General features: G+C 40.9%; 4 protein-coding genes across 7 annotated transcripts in view; 2 read left to right on the forward strand and 2 right to left on the reverse strand.

Moving 5' to 3' along the window:
* ogfod3 (2-oxoglutarate and iron dependent oxygenase domain containing 3) overlaps positions 1–6,121 on the reverse strand; it is a 31,897-nt gene extending 25,776 nt beyond the window's left edge. The window contains exons 1-4 of the mRNA XM_085415825.1: positions 5,916–6,121; positions 4,055–4,281; positions 2,485–2,560; positions 2,305–2,347 (exon numbers count right to left, since the gene is read on the reverse strand). Coding sequence (XP_085271951.1) covers positions 2,305–2,347; positions 2,485–2,560; positions 4,055–4,281; positions 5,916–5,983 — 414 coding nt within the window. The 5' untranslated portion in view covers positions 5,984–6,121. The remainder of the gene's footprint in view (positions 1–2,304; positions 2,348–2,484; positions 2,561–4,054; positions 4,282–5,915) is intronic.
* Positions 6,122–6,222: 101 nt separating this feature from the next.
* On the forward strand, positions 6,223–10,902 carry hexd (hexosaminidase d). The gene is made up of 11 exons (XM_085415817.1): positions 6,223–6,467; positions 6,556–6,671; positions 6,865–6,952; positions 7,031–7,195; positions 7,274–7,457; positions 7,651–7,722; positions 8,099–8,297; positions 8,376–8,537; positions 8,631–8,738; positions 9,394–9,483; positions 10,535–10,902. Exons 1-11 carry the CDS (start codon positions 6,381–6,383, stop codon positions 10,704–10,706), a joined length of 1,443 nt encoding a protein of 480 aa, XP_085271943.1. The 5' UTR covers positions 6,223–6,380; the 3' UTR covers positions 10,707–10,902.
* Positions 10,903–11,430: 528 nt separating this feature from the next.
* cybc1 (cytochrome b-245 chaperone 1) lies at positions 11,431–14,597 on the reverse strand. Its single transcript, XM_085415829.1, has 6 exons — positions 14,452–14,597; positions 13,441–13,528; positions 13,276–13,317; positions 13,011–13,181; positions 12,763–12,907; positions 11,431–11,795 (listed from the first exon to the last, which is right to left on the reverse strand). The coding sequence occupies exons 2-6, from the start codon at positions 13,526–13,528 to the stop codon at positions 11,639–11,641; spliced, it is 603 nt and encodes a 200-aa protein (XP_085271955.1). The 5' UTR covers positions 14,452–14,597; the 3' UTR covers positions 11,431–11,638.
* Positions 14,598–14,766: 169 nt separating this feature from the next.
* narf (nuclear prelamin A recognition factor) lies at positions 14,767–24,376 on the forward strand. Of its 4 annotated transcripts, none has more exons than XM_085415818.1 (12): positions 14,767–15,263; positions 15,943–16,017; positions 16,125–16,190; positions 16,486–16,614; positions 16,697–16,829; positions 17,126–17,260; positions 18,164–18,282; positions 19,581–19,713; positions 21,258–21,330; positions 21,485–21,622; positions 22,125–22,282; positions 22,375–24,376. In XM_085415818.1, exons 2-12 carry the CDS (start codon positions 15,961–15,963, stop codon positions 22,623–22,625), a joined length of 1,392 nt encoding a protein of 463 aa, XP_085271944.1. In that variant the 5' UTR covers positions 14,767–15,263; positions 15,943–15,960; the 3' UTR covers positions 22,626–24,376. The 4 variants fall into 4 exon arrangements, with proteins under 4 accessions (XP_085271944.1, XP_085271948.1, XP_085271946.1 ...); XM_085415822.1 differs by having other exon boundaries at positions 19,584–19,713; XM_085415820.1 differs by having other exon boundaries at positions 14,767–15,178.
* The last annotated feature ends 521 nt before the right edge of the window (positions 24,377–24,897 follow it).

A 24,897-nucleotide genomic window follows, 5' to 3' on the forward strand; every position in this document is an offset into this window, starting at 1 on the left:
CATATCACACAGCCCATGACAGATTCAATTATTTTTTTATTTAAAGAAAAAACAAAAAAAAACAGCTGGATTTCCTTCTGTTCCCCTGTCAGCTTTTTCTTTTTTTTTTAAAGACGGATGGGTTATTCAAAAGCTCTGCTCACACTCCCAGATGGATGTAGACAAATGCATACATTAATCATCTGAACAGTGTGGGATCATTTTGACGTAGAATACAAAGTTGAAGGGAGATTGCTCATAGTCACCCTCAGTGCTCATTTACCTTGTTGTATTAAAGCTTACCCTCTGCAGATTGCTGCTTTGCAACAAAACCCACAATAAAGCAGTCAAACAAATACTGACTTTTAAGCTTTAAAGAATTGTTTTTGCCTTATAAACTGCATTTCCATCTATATTTGCACATGTGCCCAGTTCTCATTTTCCTGGCAAAAGAAAGAAAAATGTGTCTCTTAAAACAAATGTTTACATTTTTCCTGTTTCCGTTATTGTTCTCTATATTGTCCTCTGCTGTCCACTCTTCTTGTCATTGTTTGTTCTAATATGATGTCATCACTGTTTTTGTCCTTTTTGTCTGTAAATAGTGTATCTGTATGTTTTTACTAACTTGTGTGTAACACCAACCTGCCAGAGGGTCTGCAGATGGAAATTAAGGGTATAGGCTATAATCATTTGCATTTGTTAAAATGTTCATTAATATGCATTGTCCCTCTTTCTAAATAAGATAGATAAGATAAGATAAGATAAGATAAGATCAGTTTCAACATGACAGTATGAGAGGATCCCATCTTACTAACTGGGTAAAGTTTCTTTCACTACTAATAAAAAAATGATTCTGTCATCTTCCTCTAATACTTCTGTATCTATAAAGAGACTGAAATGTCTATAAAATGAAACTTTACCACGATTGGATGAATTTCACAACACTGCACATGAATGCACTCTCATTACAAGTTATAGGACACATGTGTAAATATCAAACTGGCTATAAAAATATACCAGCCATGATACAAAAACTCTAATGCAACGTACAATCAACACTCAAGCTGAGTAAACAAGGTGGGAGTGGATGTTTTGGAGTGACGTCCATATTTCTCATGTTAGTTTTAATTTCAAAGGCTGTTTGTTAATATATTTCATGCTTTATTAGTATTAAAAACACGAACCACCCATTTAATCCTGTATAAATACACTTGTTGAAAGCTTGCTGTCTCAGAGATAGCCGGGTTATCCCTGCTTCACTGTCATGTAGGGCTGCCACGATTAGTCGACTAGTCACGATTACGTCGACTATCAAAATCGTCAACGACTGATTTAATAGTCGATGCGTCGTTTGAAGCTTTGTAAGATCCCAAAAGACGCAGGAATAAGTAGTAGTATTTAAGAGTGTAATAACGGACTGAAACAGAAGATGGCAGCACTGCATGTACAAGGATGCCAGCTGCCGTTAAACCCCGAAGAAGAAGAAGAAGTAGCTCTGTCCCAGAATTCATAGCGCAGCCCAGCTCAGTTTCCAACAATGGCGGCAGCTAGTTAGTTTTAATGTTACTCTTATTATTCTTTCTGGGTCACAAAATAAACGTTTAACATATTTTCAGGCGAGAATGTAGCTGTGTAAACCTCAAATATCTGCTCAGTTTATCAGGACACCGCATATTTTCAAAAGCGCTCCGACGTTTTCGGAGACGTCTGTTACCCACTAGCTCGATAGCTAGCCGGGGGCAAGGCTAACTGGAGCCCGTGAGAACACCGGACTCCCAGCAAATCGTTTTCAAACCCACCGCTGTCTTTCGCTACTCAGGTTAAACATACATAAGTCACTTAGATAACTTAAAAATGTTATTGTTTGGCTTTTTTAGTATTTTATTTGTTCCTGAGTAAATCGGTTTGGCTGAGATCAAAGTTATAGTTTTTACACAGCTGAATAAACGTCAAGCAGACAGCTGATTATCAGAAGTGTGAGATGCTCGAGAATATACTCCGTTGTCCTGTTATATTTTAGATAGCAAGGAGTTTATTAAACTTCACCGAACAATCTGCAAATTTCATTAAAATTTAATAAACTATCATCTTGTCTTTATTTTTAGTTAGCACATACCTTAAACACTTAAAGCTGTAAGCTAATGATAGTTATATAAGAGCAGATGCTGCTGGTGCATCAAGCTGTACGTTTTACGTCCAATGGATGATGATCTGATTAGTCGACTAATCGCAAAAATAATCGTGACTAGTCGACTATCAAAATAATCATTTGTGGCAGCCCTACTGTCATGTTATTCCAACAGCATTATTTGGGGATATACTCACTCCTCCCTCTGACCCAGCCAGAGCCAGCCCCCTCTCAGCCAACCTGTGTGCCAGAGACAAAAGCACAGAGAATAATTCAGCTGCACCACAAAACACAGAAGATGATGAAGGAGAAAAGCACAAAGGTAGCAGGGAAGGGAGGGAAATGAGACCCAGCGCTCTCAGAATGACATTGTTTACCTCCTGAGTGTCTGAGCCTCCTCCCTCGTCACCACGCCGTCTGTGACAGCACGGCCACACTTCTGAGGGGTGCATCCTGAGGAGAGGACGGCCAGGAGAGGTTTTCAAAAACAACAGGAGCATAAAAATAATTGTCAGTAGACAGGGAAAGTGGGTAATAATAAAAGCAGTACTGCCAAAACATGTCCAGTCTTACTTCCAGATTCTTGACTGGTATAATTTCTTGCTTAAAGCTTCTCACTTCATTATCTTTAGGCACTGGAGAGGCACAGTTTGAGCTGTGGGCAGCCCTCATGTTTTAGAGAGAACAAATACAGATGCAAGCCTCGATCAATTATCCATGACTTCTGGGAATGCAGATTATTAACAGTTCTTCAAAAGTGCCACATGATATGCTCAACTTCTGTTCTACAACACACCAGTACAGTACCACTTTAGTACACAACTGGACAGGACAGCAGGCTCTGTATCTAGAATAGATTAAACATTATCAGGCTCCTCCTCCTCATCCCTACGAAGAATAATAATTTTTTTTAAAAACAATACTGAAACTAATAATAAAACCTAAACTAAAACTTAACACAAAACTAGGACTTAACACCATAAAAATACTAGCAACTGCCAGTACTACCCCTCAAAACTTGACCTCTGACCTTGAGGTTGCTGAGATTCGAACTTGGTATCGATTTGAAGCTCTTCCGTCACCTCGTTCTCCAGCTATCCTCTTCACAAACTTAGGTGTCCTCTGCCTGCCCAAGCAGCAGGGTTACAACAATAAATACTGAAGTGAAACTAGAAAATCCACTCTAGAAGCTAAACTGAATTTAAAAGAAAGTCAAAATAAAAACTAGAATAGGTCAGATTTCCACTGACATCATACAAAGAAAAACGTAAAAGAAAACAAAAAAAACTTTCTAAAACTGAGCATTTCGAGTTTTCGCTTACAGGGATTACTTACATGTTGACAAAAGTTTTTAACTTCATCATATAACAGTAGATATATGCCAGAAAATAAAGAAAAAGCATAATAGATTCTTTTTTAATAGAGTGATCAGTGCTATAAGTAATAAAAGAAATCACTTATTGCCACATTACTCACAATCCAAGCAGCAGCAGATTTCCAAAAAGTCTGCCACTCATTCCAAAACAGGGGGATGTTGACTCTTAGCTGTATTCTTTTTACCGTGATAAAGGCCTGAGCACAGATGCAGCGATACAAACCACAAACACACCGATGGACGCAATTAGCATATTTGGGTACAAGTACATAAATTTGGGGCTTCACCTTAAGCACTGTAGCTTTGTAGAGCCTTGTAAAGAGATGTGCAAGAGATACTGTACTATGCTGCCATCTAGTGGAGGAAACTTTAAAATCAAACCATTTGACAAACTTAAAAAAAGCAATTGTGAAAAACTAATAACAGTTCCAGTTTGATTTTAAAGCCAAAAATGTGCTGCTGGATTAAAATGTTATTCATTAACTAGACAGAGCCTCAACCCTGCCATGTTTACTCAGCACAGGAGTGTCAGCTGATTAGCTGACATTATGCAGTAAGAACAGGAGCCTTACCTGGGTAGCGTTTGTAGTTGTCATAGTCTTCAGAGCACTGGACGCTGTAGACTCTGGGCTGAGGTGCGACCAGCTCCCCTTGGCTGACCAGAGTTTCTGTGACGTCACTGTCCAAAGAGGTCATGTACAGCCACGTTGCCGCCCCACATGCAGACAAAGCGACCAGCAGCAAGGCCACAAGCAAACGGGACCCCCGCCATGACGATCCCTGCCTCAGTGCATTACCTCTGACCAAGACAGAGAAAAGCTCCAGATAATTAGCTGAAGTTGAATTCTGAGAGAACTTCCATAACATGTTTAGATGAACTAAAGCTATTTCTCTCTCAGGTAACAGTTAGAGGGATGTACTGAGTAATTATTTGACTTCTAAAAAGATTCCCACATTTGTGTGTATGATAGGAAAATCCAAGATTGTATTGTTTCATACTTGTTTCCATTTCTAATGCACAGAAACTGCATAGCAAATTCAAAACAAATGACATTCTTCATTAAATGTCATGGCTAAAGAAATATTAGCTTGAAATACCAGTGAAATACATAATTATGTGGCTATAAATGAAAAACCGCCTTAAATTGATGAACAAATAGTTGAAGTAGTGAAATCTATCAGTGGAAACTAAATAACACTAATAACATCAAAATTCTGGGATATTGAACAGTTAATTAGTTACAACTGGTTCATTAGAGGAACCACAGGTTTTACAGGTAGAGGCCACTGACATTTTCCCCCATCTTATCTGTCTTATCCCATCTATTTCTGGCTGTTTTTTTCTTTTTTTTACTAGTTTTGCATTCCACACAGCTTCAAGAGCATGAAGGAAATTGCATGGAGACAGGTAGGAACTCTAGACAGAGCCATAGAAGGTCCTTAACCCACAGATGAGAGCAGGTTCCCCCAGAGCCCATGTGACATGCCTAAAGACTCTGGTGAAGCCGTGGAAAACATTACGCTGCCTGTAACGTTTTTCAGAATGACCGGTGGGTCAGTGACAGTCTGAGGAGGAAAATCCATGGAGGGATTTAGGTCTATTGATCTAAATCCAGTAGAACACCTCTGGGACGTTATCTTTGGTCCAAACCTTGCTGCCAGTTCACACCTCAGATTGTGCAGGAGCTCAGCGATGCCCTGGTCCAGATGTGGAACGAGATCTCCCAGGTTACAATTCATCATGTCATTAGGACCATGTCAGGCATGCATACAAGCGCACGGGGGGCCACACAAACTACTGAGTACTATTTTGTGTTCCTGCAATGAAATTTTGTCAAAGTGAACTAGCCTGCTGCGTTTTTTCCCCACTCAGATTTTTTGGGGTTTCTTTGATCTCTGTAGGTTGATCATTTTCATTTCTATCAAACAGCTGGCATCCTTTCACTCCTAACACATTACCCAGTCCATATCAGTGTTATGACATGATTTTTTCCCCCCCAGTGAGTTGTAATGTGTTTTCAAAGTGTTCCTTAATTTATTTTTAAGCAGTATATATGCAGTGTACATATACATATAATACATGCTTAATGACGAAGTTTTTAGTTGGGGCTGGATCATTGTTGAACCGGGCATTAATACTCAGTCAATATATGTCACTGCATAATTATGTGAAATGCAAATATTATGTGCATATTATTGATTCACTTATGAGAAAACTGTGTACAGGAAAGCACAACTTAAAAGTATTTGGTTCACCTGAACACTCTATACCTGTGTTATTTTAACATTAGCTTAGCATTTAGCCAGCTGACGTTTCATCGCGGTCAAACACGCTGACAGCACCTGACTGGCACACACTCCCCTTTCACACCGTACAGCCGTGCACAGGTGAGCACATTAGCACGTTTTTTTGTTTGTTTTTTTTAAGCTCACCTTTTAATTTTCTTCTCTATCTCGGCTGCATTCGCACCCTTCGCGTTTCTTTGCCGTACTGGAGCCATTCCACCTTAAAACATCTACTACGTAGCATTTAGAAACGCATACAGTCACACACGGCCGCAGTCTCTTGCCTTCTTCCACTAAACCATACCGCTCACCCCGCCAACAGCTTGTACAAGCTCCCGAAACTCTCTACTTCCTGCTTGCCCCGTATAATCCAATCCTATTGGCTCCGGGGAAGGGAAAGCCTTTTTTCTATTGGACCACGTTCGGGTCTCTTTGAGTTGCACTTACAGAGCATAGCTGCGAAAACAACATAGCTAGGCTACAGTGTAGGTAGCTCGGCTGTTATCATCATTTTGATAGTAAACAGTAAGAGAACGGGCTTACGCCACAATATTAACATTTCATCTGTGATTAAAGTGTACAAGTGAGTGGGGCTCTGTGTATGCATGCAGAATGAGCTGTCCACCTTGGCCTAAAGGGAAGAAAGTGGTGCACCTGGACTTAAAAGGTGCTCCTCCACGAGTTGAATACCTGCACAGGGTAAGCTTCCACTCGGGTCTTGCTGCAACATGAACAGTATTTACAGCTCTGTCACTTTTTAGTTCCCCATGTGTGCTAACATCCTCAGCTGATCAAGCTCTTCTCTGAACTGGGAGTGGATGGCCTGCTGGTGGAGTATGAGGATGTGTTTCCTTATGATGGGGAGCTGAAGCTGCTCCAGGCAACAGCACAACCTGCTTACAGGTGCAGTTTGGGGATCTAGTGCTTCTTAAATAGTTTTCACTGTGTGTGGATTTTTAATCTCTTTTCACAATAAAAGATCCTCTAATAAAATCATAACCCTCCCTGTGTTTGATAGAGATATTTTAAGTGCAGACTTGCTGTAGAAATGCTTTGGTTTATCAGACTGTCTGATTTTTGCGTGCTGTACTTTCAGCCGAGATGAGGTGCTGTCTATGCAGGAATTCGCCAGATCCAAGGGGATGGAGGTGATCCCACTCGTGCAGACATTTGGTCACATGGAGGTGAGGTGTGTCGCATGTGGCTCAATTTTAAGATGGGAGTTCTGTGTCGCCCCTGCGCTCATCTCATCTCTGTCATAGTTTGTGTTAAAGCACCGATCCATGTGGCACCTAAGAGAGGTGGCACACTGCGTGGGAACCCTGAACCCCCACAGAGAGGAGGGGGTGAAGGTGGTGATGGAGATGCTGAGGCAGGTAGTGGAGTTGCATCCGGGGCTCAGCACGCTCCACATTGGAGCAGATGAGGTGAGGGGTCAGTCTTCAGGGGGGAACCAGTTGTTTATGTATAACTGAATCTCTTACATTCGTCTTCGCGTCCTCAAGGTGTACATGCTGGGTGAGGGCGAGGAGTCCAAGTTGTGGCTGGCTTCACCTGGGCGTACAGTGGAGCAACTGTTCTTAAGTCATGTGACCAAGGTGGCCAGGGCTGTCAAGGAGGCGTGGCCTCATATGACCATCATAATGTGGGATGATATGATGAGAGGCATGAGCCTGGACACACTGAAAGGTGAGGTGATATTCAGGGTAGTTTGAAGTTCTTGTACGTGTACGGGTCTAAATACTGTCTAAAACCACTTTGCAATAAAGTTAGTACAAAAAAACATTTCAGACTCTTGTGCTAAAACTGTACAGTATAAATGATTTGTATTTATTTATGATAAAATATTCTTAATTACTGTTTTTTTTAATCCATATGGAAGCCAGTGGTTTAGTGGGACTCGTCCAGCCTATGTTGTGGGACTACACCCCAAACCTGGATGTGTCCCAAACTGGTAGGTAAAGTACACAGATGTACATTATCAAACAGTGCACTGCAAAACTATTGACTTCAGGCTAATAATTCACCTTCTGTAAGTTTTCTTTTTGCTAGTACAGAATGTTTTCAAATGCAGAAGCTTTAAGAACTTGATATCAATGAGGGGTAAAAATGAACAGAGTAAATACAACCAAAAATATGTGACCTAATGATGATTCAACATGTTATCTTAAATTGACTGAGCTTGTTTTACTAATTTAAGTTGAAATTCTGAATGGCCATTTTTACATTTTAAAGACTTGGGAAAAATTCAACCTATATATCCGCTTTATTCATTAAGTTACATTTGTAAGTAGAATAAACACTGAATATTCTCAAACTATGTTTTTCAGTGTCTCTGCTGGAGAAGTACTGTAGTGCCGGTATGGCAGATCTTTGGGCAGCCAGCTCCTTTAAAGGCTCCACCAGTGTTTACACCTGTGTGACCAGCACGCAGAGACACCTGGATAATCACCTGCAGTGGCTGAAGGTGGCTGCTTCTTTGTCTCCTGCTGTAAATATAAAGGGTATTGCCATCACAGGCTGGCAAAGGTAAGAAGCAGAGGACGTTCTCCACGGAGTAAAAGGAAAATAAGATGTTTATGTGGGCCATCATTTACCCTTCATCAGGTATGACCATCTGTCAGTGCTGTGTGAGCTGATCCCAGTGGCTATTCCATCACTAGCAGTCTGTCTCCAGACTCTCCTTCACGGACAGTTCAGTGCTGAGGCCCAGAGCAAAGTAACCGGGAAGCTGGGGATCTCATCAGTGGAGGTGGAGACCATGGGAATGTGAGATTTAACACCGTTGTAATAAACAACACCATCACTGTATCTATGTATACATCTCCAAGCTAACAGGATTTTATTCCCCACGGTCCTCAGGACATGTGTAGCTGACACAGTGTTCCCAGGAAGGAGGCTGGCTGAGTTAATCGTGGAGCTCAATGCACTCCTCAATTCAGAAGATATAAGATTTTTTGAAAACAGCATGTAAGTTATGGGAAATGATCATAACATTTCATTTAAATGGAATTGAATGCCAATTCAGCCTCATGTCTGTAGGCTAGCATCTATGATTTGTGCACAGTGTACCACTTTATTAAGGATATTTGTGTGCTGCGAACATGAACTAAAATTTAGTCAGTCATGTCGTTATTGAACAACAGTTTCAGTGAGATGTGGGAATGGATTAAGTCTTTAGACAGATTTTAAAACATTCTAAAAATGTTATTAAAAATATTTATATGTGTTGCTATTTTGGCAATTACTACAAGACAGCCAGATATGTTAGGTATAGTGTTTGGTATAGTGCACGGGCTACCTGTTAGCAGTGAGGTAAGCTATGCTGCTAAGTTTATAAAATGAAGTCTAAATATGAAGCCATCGTAAAACAAATTTCATTTTTACATTTTAGGTTTTGGACAATTAGCTTTAAAGGTTATACTACAATTTTTTCATTCTTCGTTTGATCTTTTTTTAATTTAACTTTAGTTAGAGCCCGCTTTTAGCTAACAAGCTAACATTAGTGCTATGTATAACTTAGAAATGTGAAGCTAACAGGTGCCAAATAAATTTTTATCAGAGATTTGTCGAGAGTTATTTTTTTCCAGTGTAGAGATTTAACTGTATGCTTGTGTTTCTGCAGGTTTGTGAGAGGATGGTTTAGCCCATACCAGCGGCAGAGGAAAACTGTTACCCCGCTAATCACCATGCAGATTCACAACCAAGCATCCCTGTGAGCATACCTTCCTTATGTTTTACCAAAATGTGGAAAATTAAAAATACACAGAATATGCAGTCATAGTAAAAAGAAAGTACAGCATGTACAGGATATATTTAAAAATCCTTAAAATTAGGCAACTAGAACCTCAATTAAACTATATGATATATGTGTCATGATATTTAACAAAAGCTAAGCCAAAATGAAGAAGTGGTGTGACCCTGTTTGGCCAACAAGCACTTTGTAATCCTACATGTATGCTGAGGTCAGAGCCAAGAGCGATTTTTCGTAGACTCTGTGCAGCTAATGGGATCGCTCCATGGTGACCAATGAGAAGAATTCAGGTTTAGGGCACTTCACAATAGCTTCACTTTTCAGACCCAGAAGTTTGGAGCATCTTTTATGCTGTCAATAAACCATAGAGGGATCATGTCTGACATGATTTTGTGTGACAGTGGTAGCAACACACCTTTCTAGGTAACTAGTTACCAGAGCAAGTCTACAGAGAATGTCTTTATTTCCTGAAATTCTCAAAGGGATGCTCAGAAGATATGAAGTGACGCAATTCTAATGTCCTTATGATGCTTTTTTACCCATAAAATCTAACAGGACTGGCTTAATGGCACCAGTTTCCTGATAATAAATGCAACAGATGTTGGGAAAAACATGTACAAAAAGGAGCTTGCTGTGGTGCCAGATAGGCTTGAAGTCCTTAATGCAAGAACGAATATGTTTTACAGCAGTTACAGCTCTGTGAGAAAAACCTAGAGATGAAACTACATCTGCTTTACTGATATCTTCTTCAGAAATCACAAAGGAAACAGACAGAAAATTTGTTTTACCTCTACAAGTTACTTGTTTTCGGGCTATAGTTAAAAAGGGCCCCTGTAAGTAAGTGCTGCCATGAAACTCATATTTTGTGGTTCCATTTATATGTGCTAAGCATGTGCAGAATAGAACAGTTATTTAAATCATTTTAGCACTTAGCTCAGCCTGTGAGCTAGCATCGTGATAAGTCTTAACCTTAGTCTGTATGGCTTTAAACTCTCTTCCGGTCACGTTGCAGGTATTTGGCTACATTACAGCAGAAGGTGGAGGCAGTGAGAGAGGAGATGGCCAGTCTCTACCCAGATTCAACAGTCCAGGAGTGGATAGAGGAACACGTCAGCCCTGTAACAGCTCCTCTTCAGAGGATAACAGAGGATGTTGCAGCCTGTTTGAAGGAGATGGTGCCATAGAATCACTTTTCCGTCTTTGACATTGCTGATTAATTCACATAAAGCCTTCCTAATTTCTGCCACACACTGGCACTAAAGTTCAAAGGAGTGATTTTATATAGGGTTCTACGCTTATGTGAGAGTAAACTGCTATATGTAAATGGAGCTACATGTAACAATGACAATAAAAATCAAACCCTAGTTTAAAAAAAACAAAGTGTTTATTCCCTTAAAGCAGCACACATTTGAACTTGGAATGAGACAAAGTTTGACAAAAGCACAAAAGTCTTTTCCTGAGATACAGTCTTTGGTTCACTTTAAAAAAAAACAACAACAGGTAAAGGTTACAAGATAGACAAGCATGACGTCAAAGCATTTGACACATAATTCACTCTTGACTAAGCTCAGAAGATCCTTCATGCTCAATTACAGTTTACACATGCATTCATCTGGATTGTCTACTGGGTTCAAATAAACACGCAAAAAGACAATTATGAGCGGGGTGGTCCAGAAAACTGTGGGAAAAGCACTTTCCTGAGGCTCGCATACACAAACACTCAAATTCAGTAGGAAGGCACGGGAAATCTGTAATCTGAAGTGTGCTCTCAAACAGTAATTAGCTCAAAGATGATGAAATAATACTCGCTTAAAGAAGACTCCACTTAGAATGTAACAAAAGGGAAATAAAAAGGTCTATTCCAAGATTTCCTAAATTGTGAACATTTGCAGGACAACATATAACTGAATTATTACCAGTAAAAATACAAACAAGGAAGACTGTAAGTAGAAACTAAGGGTTATTTTCCCTGCTGTTCCACATGCATGCACATGCTTAGAGTTTGCTATATATTAAGGGCCTTGCACAAACCTCACCCTCTGTAATGGCTCTGCATTGCTTCACTGCCCCTAATTAAATCTCCCTTACATTAGAGTAACACTACACTTCAGACAGATCACAGCTTGTCTGCTTCATCTGAGTCGGTGCTATTGTCTAGAGAATCTTCATCCTCTGCGTCCCCGTACTCAGCCTCATACTCCTGCTGCCGACGTTTCTGCAGTTCCTCCAGTGCCAGGAAGCGCTTGAGCAGAGCAGCCACTGCCTCCACATCACTGAGGAGTAACCGGAGTGCAGAAAACAGATCCAAATAAATCCAAATATTAATACAGTGTATTCATGAATAAATGTTCATCTCAAATCGTAGTAATCAAAGTGCTGTGGTACTTTTTGTGCAGGGTATTATTAGCCATCACATCTCGATAGCTAATTAGCATGCAACAATAATTCCTGTTAGCAATCTTAAAGTGAACACCAGAAAGCAAACAGTGTGTCTTTTCTGTCCTGTCTCCCACACCTCACCACCAACCGGACGTGGCAGATGGCTGAGCCTGGTTCTGCTGCAGGTTTCTTTCTGTTATAAAGGAGTTTTTCCTTCCCACTGTCATCAAGTGCCTGCTCATAGGGGGTCATGTGATTGTTGGGGTTTTCTCAGTGTCATTATAGGGTCTTTACTTTAAAATATAAAGCGCCTTGAGGCGACCATTGTTGTGATTTGGCGCTGTAGAGATATAATTGATTTGAATTGATTTGAACCGATTTAAACGGTGAAGACAGGCGACTCATTTAATGTTTATATAACACTTGGCACACACATCTACTTGGTGGTTTCTTAGCTAAAATAATTAAAATCTAACAGAACTGTTTTGGAGTCAATTCTGTGTTCTTTGGTTTTTGTTTGAACTGTGTAAGAGAGCTATTGATTTATTTATTGATGAGGGCAGGCTGAATAACAAACATCTATCTGTAGAAGTCAGCACAGTTTAACAGCAACATAAATTCTAGTCTCTAGATTGGCCACAAAATAAATCAATGCAGGAAGGATCTCTTATACAGTTGTTGTGTTTTAGCTGCGAGCCCTCTAATAAACTGGTAGCTAAACATGTATTAACTGCAAGTTTTAATTTTATGGGGTTAATATACTGAAAATCTGAACATCAAACCTCTATTTTATCTTTCATCTAGCAACAACTTCATACTAAATCAGATCCTGTGCTGAACTGTCAACTGCCGGTGACCTACCTGCGTCCCCCGAGCGTGGCACTCTGAGTGAGGGGGTAGGAGAAGCCTGCAGCCAGCTTCAGCATCAGCAGATAACCTTTTCCCAAATAACGCACCCTTTCCTCCTGTACGCAGATATCGCACAGCTGGTCCAGATCCAGCACAACTGGGAGATGGAGAGAAAAAACACAATGGTAAGATCCATTACTGTGGCCTCTCAGCTCACTAATGGAGCTGTAGTGACCAGCCCCCTCTGTGGTTTTACTCACCTTTTTCTTGGCCCTTCCTCCACAGAGTCAGGACTAAAGTGTATAAACTGAAGGTCTTAAGCTCAATCAGGTTCTTGGTTTTATCAAACATAGCCTCCTCCCATTCCTCCATGTTCTGCATGGCCACAAACAGACAGCCGGCCACGTAGAAGAGCTTCCACGGGATGCTGTCTGCGGGATCGACGCAACACAAGGAAAGAAAAGAAAGCTGTACTCAAGTGTTGGAAGTTAAGATGACATATCATATAAATTTTAGCTTGCATACCTGAGCTGTAATATGCAGCTGTTAAGCCAACAGATGCTATACCTGCAGTGAAAATAAGAGGCTTATGGTTTTGGAGCAGTTCAAGGGAATATTCCATCACTGAAGTGTGAGAGCGCATGTCATATTTGAGTATGGGAACAACATTTGCACAAAAAACAAACTTACCAACAAGAAGAGACCATGAACGGATCCCCGGGGATCTCTTTAGGTGGAGCAGGGTGGAGCTCTGGTCTTCTACTGTCATGTATCCCATCTAAACAAAGACAAGAACCCAGCAGTTTAGAAACACTAAAACCTTTGATTTCTTACAGTGGGAAAAGTGCAAAAACTTGCAAAACCTGCTTTACTCCATAATTTCACAGACCTTTCCTTTAAAGGAAGGGACTGTTTTAAGTGAACTCAATTTAAAGAGCCACTGTAAAACATTCACGTCTGTGTTCATTTTCAAATTGCCATTATAATAAATCTGATAGGGCCAGAGCTCAGTGAAATGTAAACAACTAGTGAATCACCCTATGTATTTTCTGCACTTTTTTTCAGTTTCAGCTTTTATATTTCGTATCTTTAAGTTAAAATTAATCAAATCAAAACCCCAAAAGGAGCTATACCAGACCTGTGCTCTGCTTCAATACAATGCCCAGACAGCAAAGTAACAGCTGTTCAATAGGGACCAAGTCTTCACTTTTTTACCCCAGAGCCTCCCTTGCAAATCAGACAAGCTTGGATTACCTCAAAATAAACCAAGATGGTTTCTCAAAAATAATCCAGACAAGTTGCTGTAAGCAGTGGATCTTTTGTTTGTTTGTTTGTTTGTTTGTTTGTTTGTTTGTTTTCTAACTGAAGAAATATCAAAGATGAAATGTGTTTCATGGTCACACATTGATGTTTTAACATGTTTCAGTCCTCTGAGTGGCATAGACCTACCTGCTGCTGTACTGCTGTACAGGGGTGATGGCAAAATAAAACTCAAACTGTTCTCGTGGCTTGATCTACATTTTTGTTCCATATATGTTTCTGATCAGACATACGGTTTTTTTTTTTTAACTGGATCTGAAAACACGAGACAAGAAAGATGCCGCTGCTGTTGCTGCTGCTGCTGCTGACCACGATCACTCAGCGTGACAACAATCTCTGCAGAACAGGTAAAGACAGTAATATGAAATCTGTATTGCTTACCTTAAAATCGCCTTTTTTTTCTTATAAAATTTTGCCTTGTAGATTTAGGAAAGAAGAATGCGTACAAGGGAACGCAACCGCTGAAAATATAAGGAAGTTCTATTCATATTATTGCAACAAAACAGTCCCATAGGGGAAACACTTCCTTCCAGGAACAGGGCGAGCTATACTTCATCACGCCTTCAAAATAAAAGCTTAAGAAAGAAAAAAGTAAGTAAGAAAGAAAGAAAGGAAGGTTTTTTTACTTTAAATTTTACATTTAAACATTACATTTGCCTGCATACGCCTACCATAAGCAAGCAAGTAGTATATATGATTGTGTACTTAAATGTTTCAAACATAGTAACAATTTGAAAAGGCGTTCATAACTCGATAACAACCACACAGGTTTTCTTTTCAGAAATACCTAAACTGAGTTTTTATCAAAGCTGTTTCTATCACATTTGAATTTAGTGTGACGTGAGGTAAGAAGACGTCTTTCTACACACGAGCTTCCGGAGCAACTCGTACACAGTTTGCGCATGCGCTCAGAGGTCGCCGGGGTACACAATGGAGTCGGACGACTGGCTTGGACACTAGAGGAGTCTCGTCGCTTTTGTAAGCGGCAGTTAGAGTATTATGAAATAACCGCAGAGGTTCAAGCCTGGCGGCCAACAGTGGCGGTGACGCCGTCCACAGACGAGTTGACCGGAAAACGAAGGGTGCTGAGTAACTGTCGAGTTCACCTGTATGTAGTCTTCTTTAGCACTGGCTGCTCTTCTACATTTTTTCCCCATGTCTTTGTCCGAAAGAGCAGTGAAATAAACCGTCCGGTGAGTTACCTTAAAATTCGACCTTGCAGCGTTAACACTGCGTCTGCCGTGCCGTTAAACCAGCATACACGCTTCGGTCCCACACAGGAATTAATGTAGAAACCCCAAAAAAGGCCTGGACCGAAATAGCGTGTTTTCAAGTGGTATATTTAAGGGCAGCAAAACTAACATACCAGGTAGCTTGTTAACGTGAGGCATGCTTAAGGATTTGGCTATTCTTATTTAAAGATATAAATATATTCACCCCAAACTAGATTTTTTAAAAGGTGTTTTTGTATCATATGAAAGTAAGACTGTTTCTATACAACAAGCTAACTCTCTATAGGTTTTAATAGCACGGTAGCTTCCAGCCCATACTTCTCGCGCTTCCCCTCACGCGCACGCAATCTGACGTAATGGACTTCGTGGCGGTTTCTGTTGACTCTGTTTATATAATTAACCCGAGCAATTTGGGATGTAATGACAGAAGACTAGCTTGTGCTTGCACTCAGTTTCCCACCATTATAAAGCTGTTTTGTTTATGATAAAAACGCCCGCCTGTGATAGGACGCTGGAAGCAGTCAGTGGAAGGTGGAGTTAATTAAACAGCAAAGAGTAGTCGCCTCTGCCTTCATTACAGGAAACTTTAGGCTGTGTGGAGCTGGGATGTTAATCTCTGTGTGTCTCTCTTAATTTAAAGATATAACTGCTGAAGAAAATGTCAGAGGTCAACATAGCCAAGCGCAAGGAGAAGTGCGAGAACTGCACCAAACAGGTATGATGATGGCTCTGTAGCACTACGCTGTCTCATAAATGGGTTGGTTGACTGCCTCTTTCTTGCTCTCAGTTCTGAGCTGAGTTTATCGATCTTTCTACACACAGTGCAATAAGAAGCAAAGCGAAGATGGGGCCAACTCAAACCAGGAAAGCGAAGAAGTCAATGGGCAGGTAGTATCTGCTTACCCAGTGCACTCTAGTCATTAATTGCTCTACATGAATCAGTCCTCATCATGTTCCCATGTTAAGCAGTTTTCATGCATGTGCATTTCATGCATCCTTTCAGACTGTTTGAAGTTCACAGGGAGGATAAAGTCTAAAAAGTTACAGTTCTTTATTTCAGCATGATTCAGATTAAGATGCTTTTAGCAGATAGTAGGCTTAAGGCAGGTAATAACCAGTACAGGAAGATGAAACGTAGCCCACTTCAAAGGTTATCGGGGTGAAAAAAATCTAATTTTTTCAGGGGAATGAAGGCTCCCAGCTTTTGTTGAGCGCATGCCTGTCCTGTGACGGCTGTCTGTCAGACGAGGACACCTTGAAGATTTCTCAGCAGGGTCTGGAGGAAGTGGAGCGAGTTCTGGCGCTGAATAAGGTACACTTCCTCTGAAACCAGGGAGTGTTTCTGCGCTGCCTTGTTGCGCTTGCTAAACAACACCTTCCTCTGTCCCTGTCAGAAGTGTGATGCGTCGAAGCACAAGGTGCTGGTGGCGTCGGTGTGTCCGCAGTCTCTGCCTTTCTTTGCTGTCAAGTTCGGTGTGGACATCGCTGAAGCGGCCCACAAGCTCTGCGGCTTCCTCAAGCACATCGGTGATTTGAGTTTTTTTCTTTTATGAAATACGAAGTAGACTTTACCATAAGTTTCCTACTCTCTCCTTTTTGTTTCTTTCTGTTGTTAGCTTGTTTTGTTATTTTAAAAAAAAGCTACTTTTTTTTTTTTTTTTTTTGGCCGTACTTCCCACTTTTCTGCTAAACAGACTTAAGTTTACCTTTCTGCAAGCAGGTGTGCACGGATTACCCGTACGCCCTGGTATTTATCATACATGTTCAACATTTCCCTGTTTGTTGTGTGCATTCTGCTTCGTCACTCTGGGTTTTCCCTGCAGGAGTGCAATATGTGTTTGACACCACTCTGGCAGCTGGCTTCAGCATCCTAGAGAGTCAAAAGGAGTTTATTCAGCGATATCGCAGGAGGCACCATGATTCCCACGCCCTGCCCATGTTCACCTCCTCCTGTCCAGGTAAACCGTCCTCTCTTCTTTGCCTTCCTCATACTCCCCCCACTCTTTACTGCTGCTTCTTCTTCTCCTCTTTTTTTCAAACCCCCACCCCGTTGTACTGGTTTGGCAGTGTGATTATCATCTGTGCTGGTGTTTGCCTCAGTTTTAAGATTTCTTTGTTCTGCAAGTCCCCGGGCTCTTTCTTGAGTGAATTTTTGTGCGTGTGCTGAACCTGGGGTTTTAGAGGTGCAGATAGCAGAGAGCTGCTGGGGAAAGATAGGAAGCTCTTCCTGCACCACTCCCTTTATCAGAGATAGGACGCTAGAACTTTTTTGGTCTTTAATTGCAGCTATACACGTGCATGCAGACACCCAGGTATTCATCCTGTGGGGTCTAACACTGGCCATGGAGGAGGGCTTTGCTCGCCTCCAGGTGAGGAACGACCAGTAATTAAATAGCAAGCCGGCTTATCATCATGAAAGAAATGTATTGGACTATGTGGATTTTTTTCCTCCTATCTCTTGGTGTGTGTTTCTAAAATAAAAAACTTCAATTCATAATAATAATAATAATAATGGATTGGATTTATATAGCGCTTTTCAAGGCACCCAAAGCGCTTTACAATGCCACTATTCATTCACTCTCACATTCATACACTGGTGGAGGCAGCTACAGTTGTAGCCACAGACTGTCAGACTGCCCTGGGGCAGACTGACAGAAGTGAGGCTGCCATATCGCGCCATCGGCCCCTCTGGCCAACACCAGTAGGTGGTAGGGTAAAGTGTCTTGCCCAAGGACACAACGACCAGGACAGAGAGCCCAGGGATCGAACTGGCGACCTTCCGGTTACAGATGCGATTCCCAACCCCCTGAGCCACGCGTGCACAGTAGGCTAATGGTTATTTTAACATTGTGTGTTTACAGGGTGGATCCGCTATTCAGAGCGTGTTCTGGGCAGCCTGGTCACTCCTCATATCTGCACAGCCAGGTCTCCCCAACAGATCATGGGGTGTCTGGTCAAAGACTACTTCTCTAAACAGCAGGTAAGCATTGATCTACTGTGACAACTCACAGTCAAAGGTCTCAGGGTAATTGGAGGTCTTTCTACTACTTGTTTAAGTGTCTGTCGACAAATAAGGAAGGGTAAATAAATGAAAACTAATCTGTTGTATAGGCGTAAGGGTTAAATATAATGGAGGTAAGAGGTGATCAGCCTGATGGGGACTGATGGCTAACATTGATTGGCTAAAAGGTCTTCATGCTGCTCTAAATCTTTTTTCTATTAGAAAAGTCTCTAATAGGTTAAGACCGGGAACTTTGCTCACCCAACATGTGGTTCTAGGACTTGTTGTAGTTCAGGAAGTGCTTTACCAAAACAAGTTTCACCACTTCTGAGGCCCTGTGTTAAATTACCTCTAATTTAAGCTGTCACAAAATGCAGAAAAAGAATGCATCAAATGAACTAATGTTAATGAACCGCTCCTAAAATCTTAACAGCAGCTCAGCCAAAATATCCTGCAACAGAAATGAAGCCCGACAAATGTGTAACACCTTGCATTAAAGCTCTTTTATTAAACTGTCATTGAGGAAAAAGCAGAAGGTTAAAAAGAACATGCGTAGTTATTCATGATTGCTAGCTGGGATGTTTTGTTGGCATATTCAGTAGTGCCAGTAGCACTTGTAAATACAACCAGATATAACTTCATTTATACATACAAAGATCATCCTTTTAAATGACTTGCGACCCACTAAAATAAGCCATAACAATGCAGGCAGATGACCCTGGCACTTGTCTCCATTGCTACATTTTCTTGTTATTTTGCTGTGTTCAACATGTTCCTGGGCTTTAACCTTTGGGCAGTGGGTGTGTGGCATCCAGCCAATAGTAGTGCCAAGGGTATCAGATTACACCACTCTCAGGTGCAGTGAGAACACATACAGAGTGGATCTATGCCATTACGATTTTTTTTTTTTTATTCTTTTTAATGATAACTGTCATTTTAAATTATACTAAAAAGAATACTTAAAATCCTTCAAAATAACTGTTGTGGGTTGTTTTTTTAAAATGATGTTTAAAAATGTAGCCAAAGTTTAAAATGATGTAAAATTAAAGAGGTAAATTTATCAAACGTGTAAAAATCACTGTGAGCCAAAAGGCTGTTCTAAATGTTCAGTATTTGATCACCTAATGTAGTCACGTCGTCCCAAACCACACGTTCCATCTGAGTCAGTGTTTGTACTGTCTCAAACCTGAACAATCCAAGGCTAATGTCAGACTGAGTTCTGTATTTTATGAGAGAGAATCTCTCTTATTATGTCTTTGTTGTGTTTTCTGTACTAGCAGAAGTTGAGTCCAGAGAAACTCTACCATGTGGTGGTGGCTCCCTGCTTTGATAAAAAGCTAGAAGCTGTCAGAGAAGAGTTCTACAACAGTATGCTGGAGACCAGGGATGTAGACTGCGTACTTACCTCAGGTAAGATTATTAAAAAGACCATATTTGCAACCATATTAGAGTTTGTTAGACCCCTCTCTCTGGTTTCAGCAGAACACATTTACTGTCTAGAGGTGTATCTGAAACCTGAGGATTGTTTGTGCAGTGGAAAGGCTGAATTACTTGATATCCTTAAAAGGTTTCCTCCAAGAGTTGCTTTAAACAGCTATAATGTTCTTCAGAAAGGTCATAATGGATACTCGAATATAATCACTGTAATTATGCCAGCAGGATGCTGATCTGGTTTCTTTTGTTTTCTTGAGATTCAGCCATTTGTCTCTAGATCCATTTAAGATTAAGAGCAGCTGACCCCAGTATGACAGAGCATGTCAGAGTGAGCAACTGTGGGAGAGCTGCAGCTGTGGCTAAAAAAGAAATCTGCACTCGCACTCATTTGATGCACCTGCATGTACCAACCAACCAACCATGTTTCCTCTTCTTCACTTTCTTTGTTTCAACCAGAGTATCACTGCATGTATCATTGTAAAATGTACACTCACTGGCCACTTTATTAGGTATACCATGCTAATACTTGGTTGAACCCCACTTACCTTCAGAAAAGCCTTAGTGGCATAGATGGACAGATTCAACAAAGTGCTGGAGGCATTCCTCTGAGGTTTCAGTTCATACTAGTATGATACACAGCTGCTGCACATCTATGATGTACCACATCATCAGGTGCTCTGCTGGATTAAGATCTGATGACTGTTGGAGGTCATTTGAGTACAGTGAACTCATTGTTATGTTCAAGAAACCAGTTTGACATCAGTGCAACTGTGTGCATTATCCTGCTGGAAACAGCCATCAGATGATGGGTACACTGGTCATAAAGGCATGGATATGATGAGCAACTGTACTGTGGTTTTTAAACAGTGCTCAGCTGCAGTCCAAAGTGTGCCAAGAAAATATCACCAGTAACAGCAATAGTTCATACTGGGCAGCATGTTGTTTATGCCAAACCAGCTGAATGTCACAGCAGAAAATGACATATTTGAGTTACTGTTGCCTTCTTGTCAGCTCATAATATTCCGTTCATTTTCCTCTCACATGAACAAGCCATTGTGTTTTCTTTTTTACAAATACAAATTTTATTTGTCACATACACAGTTCAACATATAGTGAACATGCAGTGAAATGCTTGTGTCCTGAACTGCGAACAGGCTGCAGACATAGCCGTGCCGTGACAGGACCCTTACTGGATACCAGGTGGGAACTGAACTTGCGACCACCACTCCAGAAGTGTGTAGTCTTACCACTACACTATCCAGCTTTTAAAACCTAGAGATGGTTGGGTGGAAAAACTTTAATCTGCAGTTTCTGAAATACTCAGATCAACAAAAATGCGGTTAAATTACTTAAAGAACCTTTCTCCCACATTCAGATGCTCACGTTGAACTTCAGCAGGTCGTCTTGTCCATCTGTACATAAGCCTTTAAACAGGTGTAGCTAATAAAGTGGCCAGTGAGTGTTGTAGTGGATAATGAAAGAGAGCACTGTCAAAGTAAGAGTCATGTTTCATGTTCCAGGGCAGATTTATTACCTGATGGAGCAGAGGAAGGTGTCGGTGGAGGAGCTGGACTCAGTTCCACTGGACCAAGTGTGAGTAGCTGAGAGCATTGTTTTTAATAATGTAAACGATGACGTCAGTGCTATGTAGTTGGAGTGTTAATAAATTGTACTTTGATGTGTAATGTTTACGTGACTGGATACAACCTCTGAGCCTGTGTCAATGCAGCTTTGACTGTGACTGTAGGCTGGGAGACGGTGGAGACGTGGCGCTGGTGAGACATGACGGCAGAGGCTCTGAAGGTTTCCTGGAACACGTGTTCAAACACGCTGCTAAAGAACTCTTTGGTGTGGACGTCCAGGAGATCACATATAAGACCCTCAGGTGAGAGACGGCCCAGTCGGCATAGTTGTGTTCTAATACCTCACGGTTGTGTCATTCTGGAGATGGTGTTAGGGTTTTAATCCATTTGTCCATCTGTTAATGTGAAATTATGACATTACTGTGGTTGTTTGTACGTTTGGCGCATCAACAGATGCACGGAAAGTGTTTTTTTTCCTTCTTCATTGTCAACTTTATGCACATCTGCTGCTTTTAATTTCCTTTCAATTCAATTATTAACAATGAGCAATACAAAATTTGTTGTCACACCAACTTCACTGTGAGCTAACTTTGAACTAAGACTGACCCTGTGGTCCTACACTCCCCACATTGCTGTGTCAGCCTGTACTTAAGAGCTGCTACTTTGTCTGTGTAAAGGTGAAAAACCAGTTTAATCAGCTTAGCAGTGTGATGTGGGTGTTTAAAACACGGCAGTGGATGGATCAGTTAAAGATCACTTTTCTTTGATTATCTGTGTATAATCCCTTTGCTGGTGACTTTACAGGAATCGGGACTTCCAGGAAGTGACACTAGAGCGGGATGGTGAAACACTTCTGCAGTTTGCTGCTGTCTATGGTTTCAGGAACATCCAGACTCTGGTTCACCGTATGAGAAAGGGACGTGTGCCTTATCAGCTGGTGGAGGTGCTGTCCTGCCCCGGAGGTAACGCCCATCACGGCCCATGAGCTCAGACATGCTGCTGCCAGCTCTTTAAGATTTATGACCCTTAACATTCCTCCTATGTTTCCCTTCAGGGTGCTTGAGCGGCCGCGGTCAGGCTGAGAGTGAGGGAGGTGCAGGCCGGCTGGACAAAGCCTTGGTCAACCAGATGGAGGAGATCTACAGCAGCCTTCCAGTCCGGCTCCCAGAATTCAACCCTACCCTGCACACCCTCTATCAGGACTGGCTGGAGGGTCAGGACTCGTCACAGGCCAGAAAGTTGCTGCACACAGAGTACAGAGATAAGAGTCACGGCCACGCACAGCCCCCACACATGCAGTGGTGAGAAGAAAGGGAACGTCTTCCTTTAAAGACATGAATGGACAGCTATTCGATTGTGCTTCTGCCTGGACCATCACATATTCTAAAAAACTGTGGATGACGCAGAATGACGGACCAGTGACTGACGTCTCAAAAGATCATTCTTCCATTTAACCACGGGGGGGGGCTGCCTCTTTTGTGCCGAGCCTGATGATATGTGAGGGGCAGAAAAACAAACACTTAGAAATGATACCGAGTGAATCAGTGAATGCAGTGAGGTGTTCTTAAACTGGCAAAAAACAAGATCACCTGCTGTGCCAGCTGTTCTAATAAGTGACATCTGTAGCAAGTGTGAACCTGTCGAGTCACAGAGCAATAACCCCTTGAGAAAACAGAAGCTTTTATCACAACTGGAACTCATGAACCGAACCTGTGGATGCTGAATGTATATTTGATGAGTTTGAATCTTAGCTGTCCAGTATGAATCATGCAGTTTTCCATGCTAAAGTCATCTCCACTGTTCCTAGCTGAAAGACTGCGTGTTCTCTAACACAGTGATAACTATGCAACAGTGTCTTATTGAATCAGTCACAGTAAGTCTGATGCATTATTCAGATTATCCGTCCCAGAGGAAGGACAGTCCTTCTGTTTAAGGCTGCAAGAGGGTTTCATTTGTATCACTGCTCCAGTTTCACAAACTAGTATTTTTATTAAGTTATGCATATTGTTTTACAAGATCAAACATTCGTGTCCTATGTAAAGCACAAAAAGAAAAATGCTTCTCACAAATAAGTGACTTGTCTCATTCTGATGCTGATGGTTTTTTGTTTTGGTCGGGGGACCTGGTCATAACATAAAGAGACGTCACTCCGGAAACTTTAAAAAAAAAAAATTTTTTTTTTTTGGGTCCTTTGAGAACCAAAAGATGCTGATCTCTCCAAACCAGGCTGATCACCAAATAATCTAGATAGAAAAAGAGTACTACAGGTCACAGGAGAAATGTGTATAGTCTTAGTGGAAACATAGAAGAACTAGAGAACAAGAAGGGACCAAAATTTGAACCTTAGGAGCACCTCAGATGCATCACTGATGATTGATGGCTGAAAATATTTAGATTTTCTGTGCTGTCATTAAGCGAACAAATGGATTAATCTTTGAATTTCTTCAAAAGAAATATTAAAACTGGCAATTTAAAGAAAAAGGTTATGACACTGTTGAAATAACATGCATATTCACACTTATTATTGCTTATTATTTAGATCCAGGTTGTCTCTGAGTCAAAGGGAAATGGCTCATCTGACGTTTTCTCACCAACACCTGCCAAGTTGTTCAGTCTGTAGTCGCATCAAATTAAAGCAAAATATGAGATTTATTGTTTTCTTGGATGGAGAAAAACACATTTGGTGGACATGTTTTTGATTTATACAAGGAAACAAATCTGTTTTCACTCAGTCAAAAAGTCAATATTGCAAGCTTCAAAGAAGGAAAGATATTAACATAGTTAATTATCACAACAAAAAGCCAAACGTGCCTTTGATTTTAAATCCCCCTTGTTTTCAGTCAGCATCAGTAGCATAATTCAGATGAATACTATTTCTTAAAATAATCTAAAAAACACTTGTGGGGTGTTTTTAATCTTCAAAAAGTTTGTAAGAGTTTAACATCAGCACCATGTTTCTCCGGCAGCGCTGGTGTGTGGTTAAAAAAAAAAAAAAAGCGGCATTTATAATCGGTGGTGTTACTCTGAGTTGTCCCCAGATGCTCTTAAAGCAACAAGCTCTCTAACAGGTGTGTGCTGCTGCTTCTTCATATTTTAACAAATGATAGACATGCGTGAGGGTAACTGAGAGCTGCTGATCCAAATTTACAAAAGCAAAACGTTGAGTCTAAAAAGTGAAATTGGTTATTACGTCAAGCTTTTTCCTTTCAGCCAGCCTATTTAAATCCTATTTGAATTACTTTGATCTGACTGTTTAGAACATTATTGACTCCTGTTGGATTTTAATATGGACTTAAGTTATTCCATAACTTTCTCAGGATTTGATCATTTTTCCATTTTCTTTTTCTTTTTTTTCTTTTGGCTTGCTGTGTCAGCCACAGAAAACCATAACTCCCAGTGACTCAAAATTATAAAACCAGTGAGTGTGTTTGTGTATTTATGGGACATCTTAATCTATTAGTTTGTTGTGCATGTATCACAGTCCACATCCTTAAAGGGCAATGCTGAACAAGAAAGGTTGTTATACATCTGAACCGCCCATAGCATTTTTCATTTGCTGCTGTTATGAGCATGTTAA

Source organism: Rhamphochromis longiceps, linkage group LG8, assembly GCF_057381845.1.
Source record: "Rhamphochromis longiceps isolate RC_006_pf linkage group LG8, R_longiceps_female_GT1.1, whole genome shotgun sequence".
Taxonomy (NCBI): Eukaryota; Metazoa; Chordata; class Actinopteri; order Cichliformes; family Cichlidae; genus Rhamphochromis; species Rhamphochromis longiceps.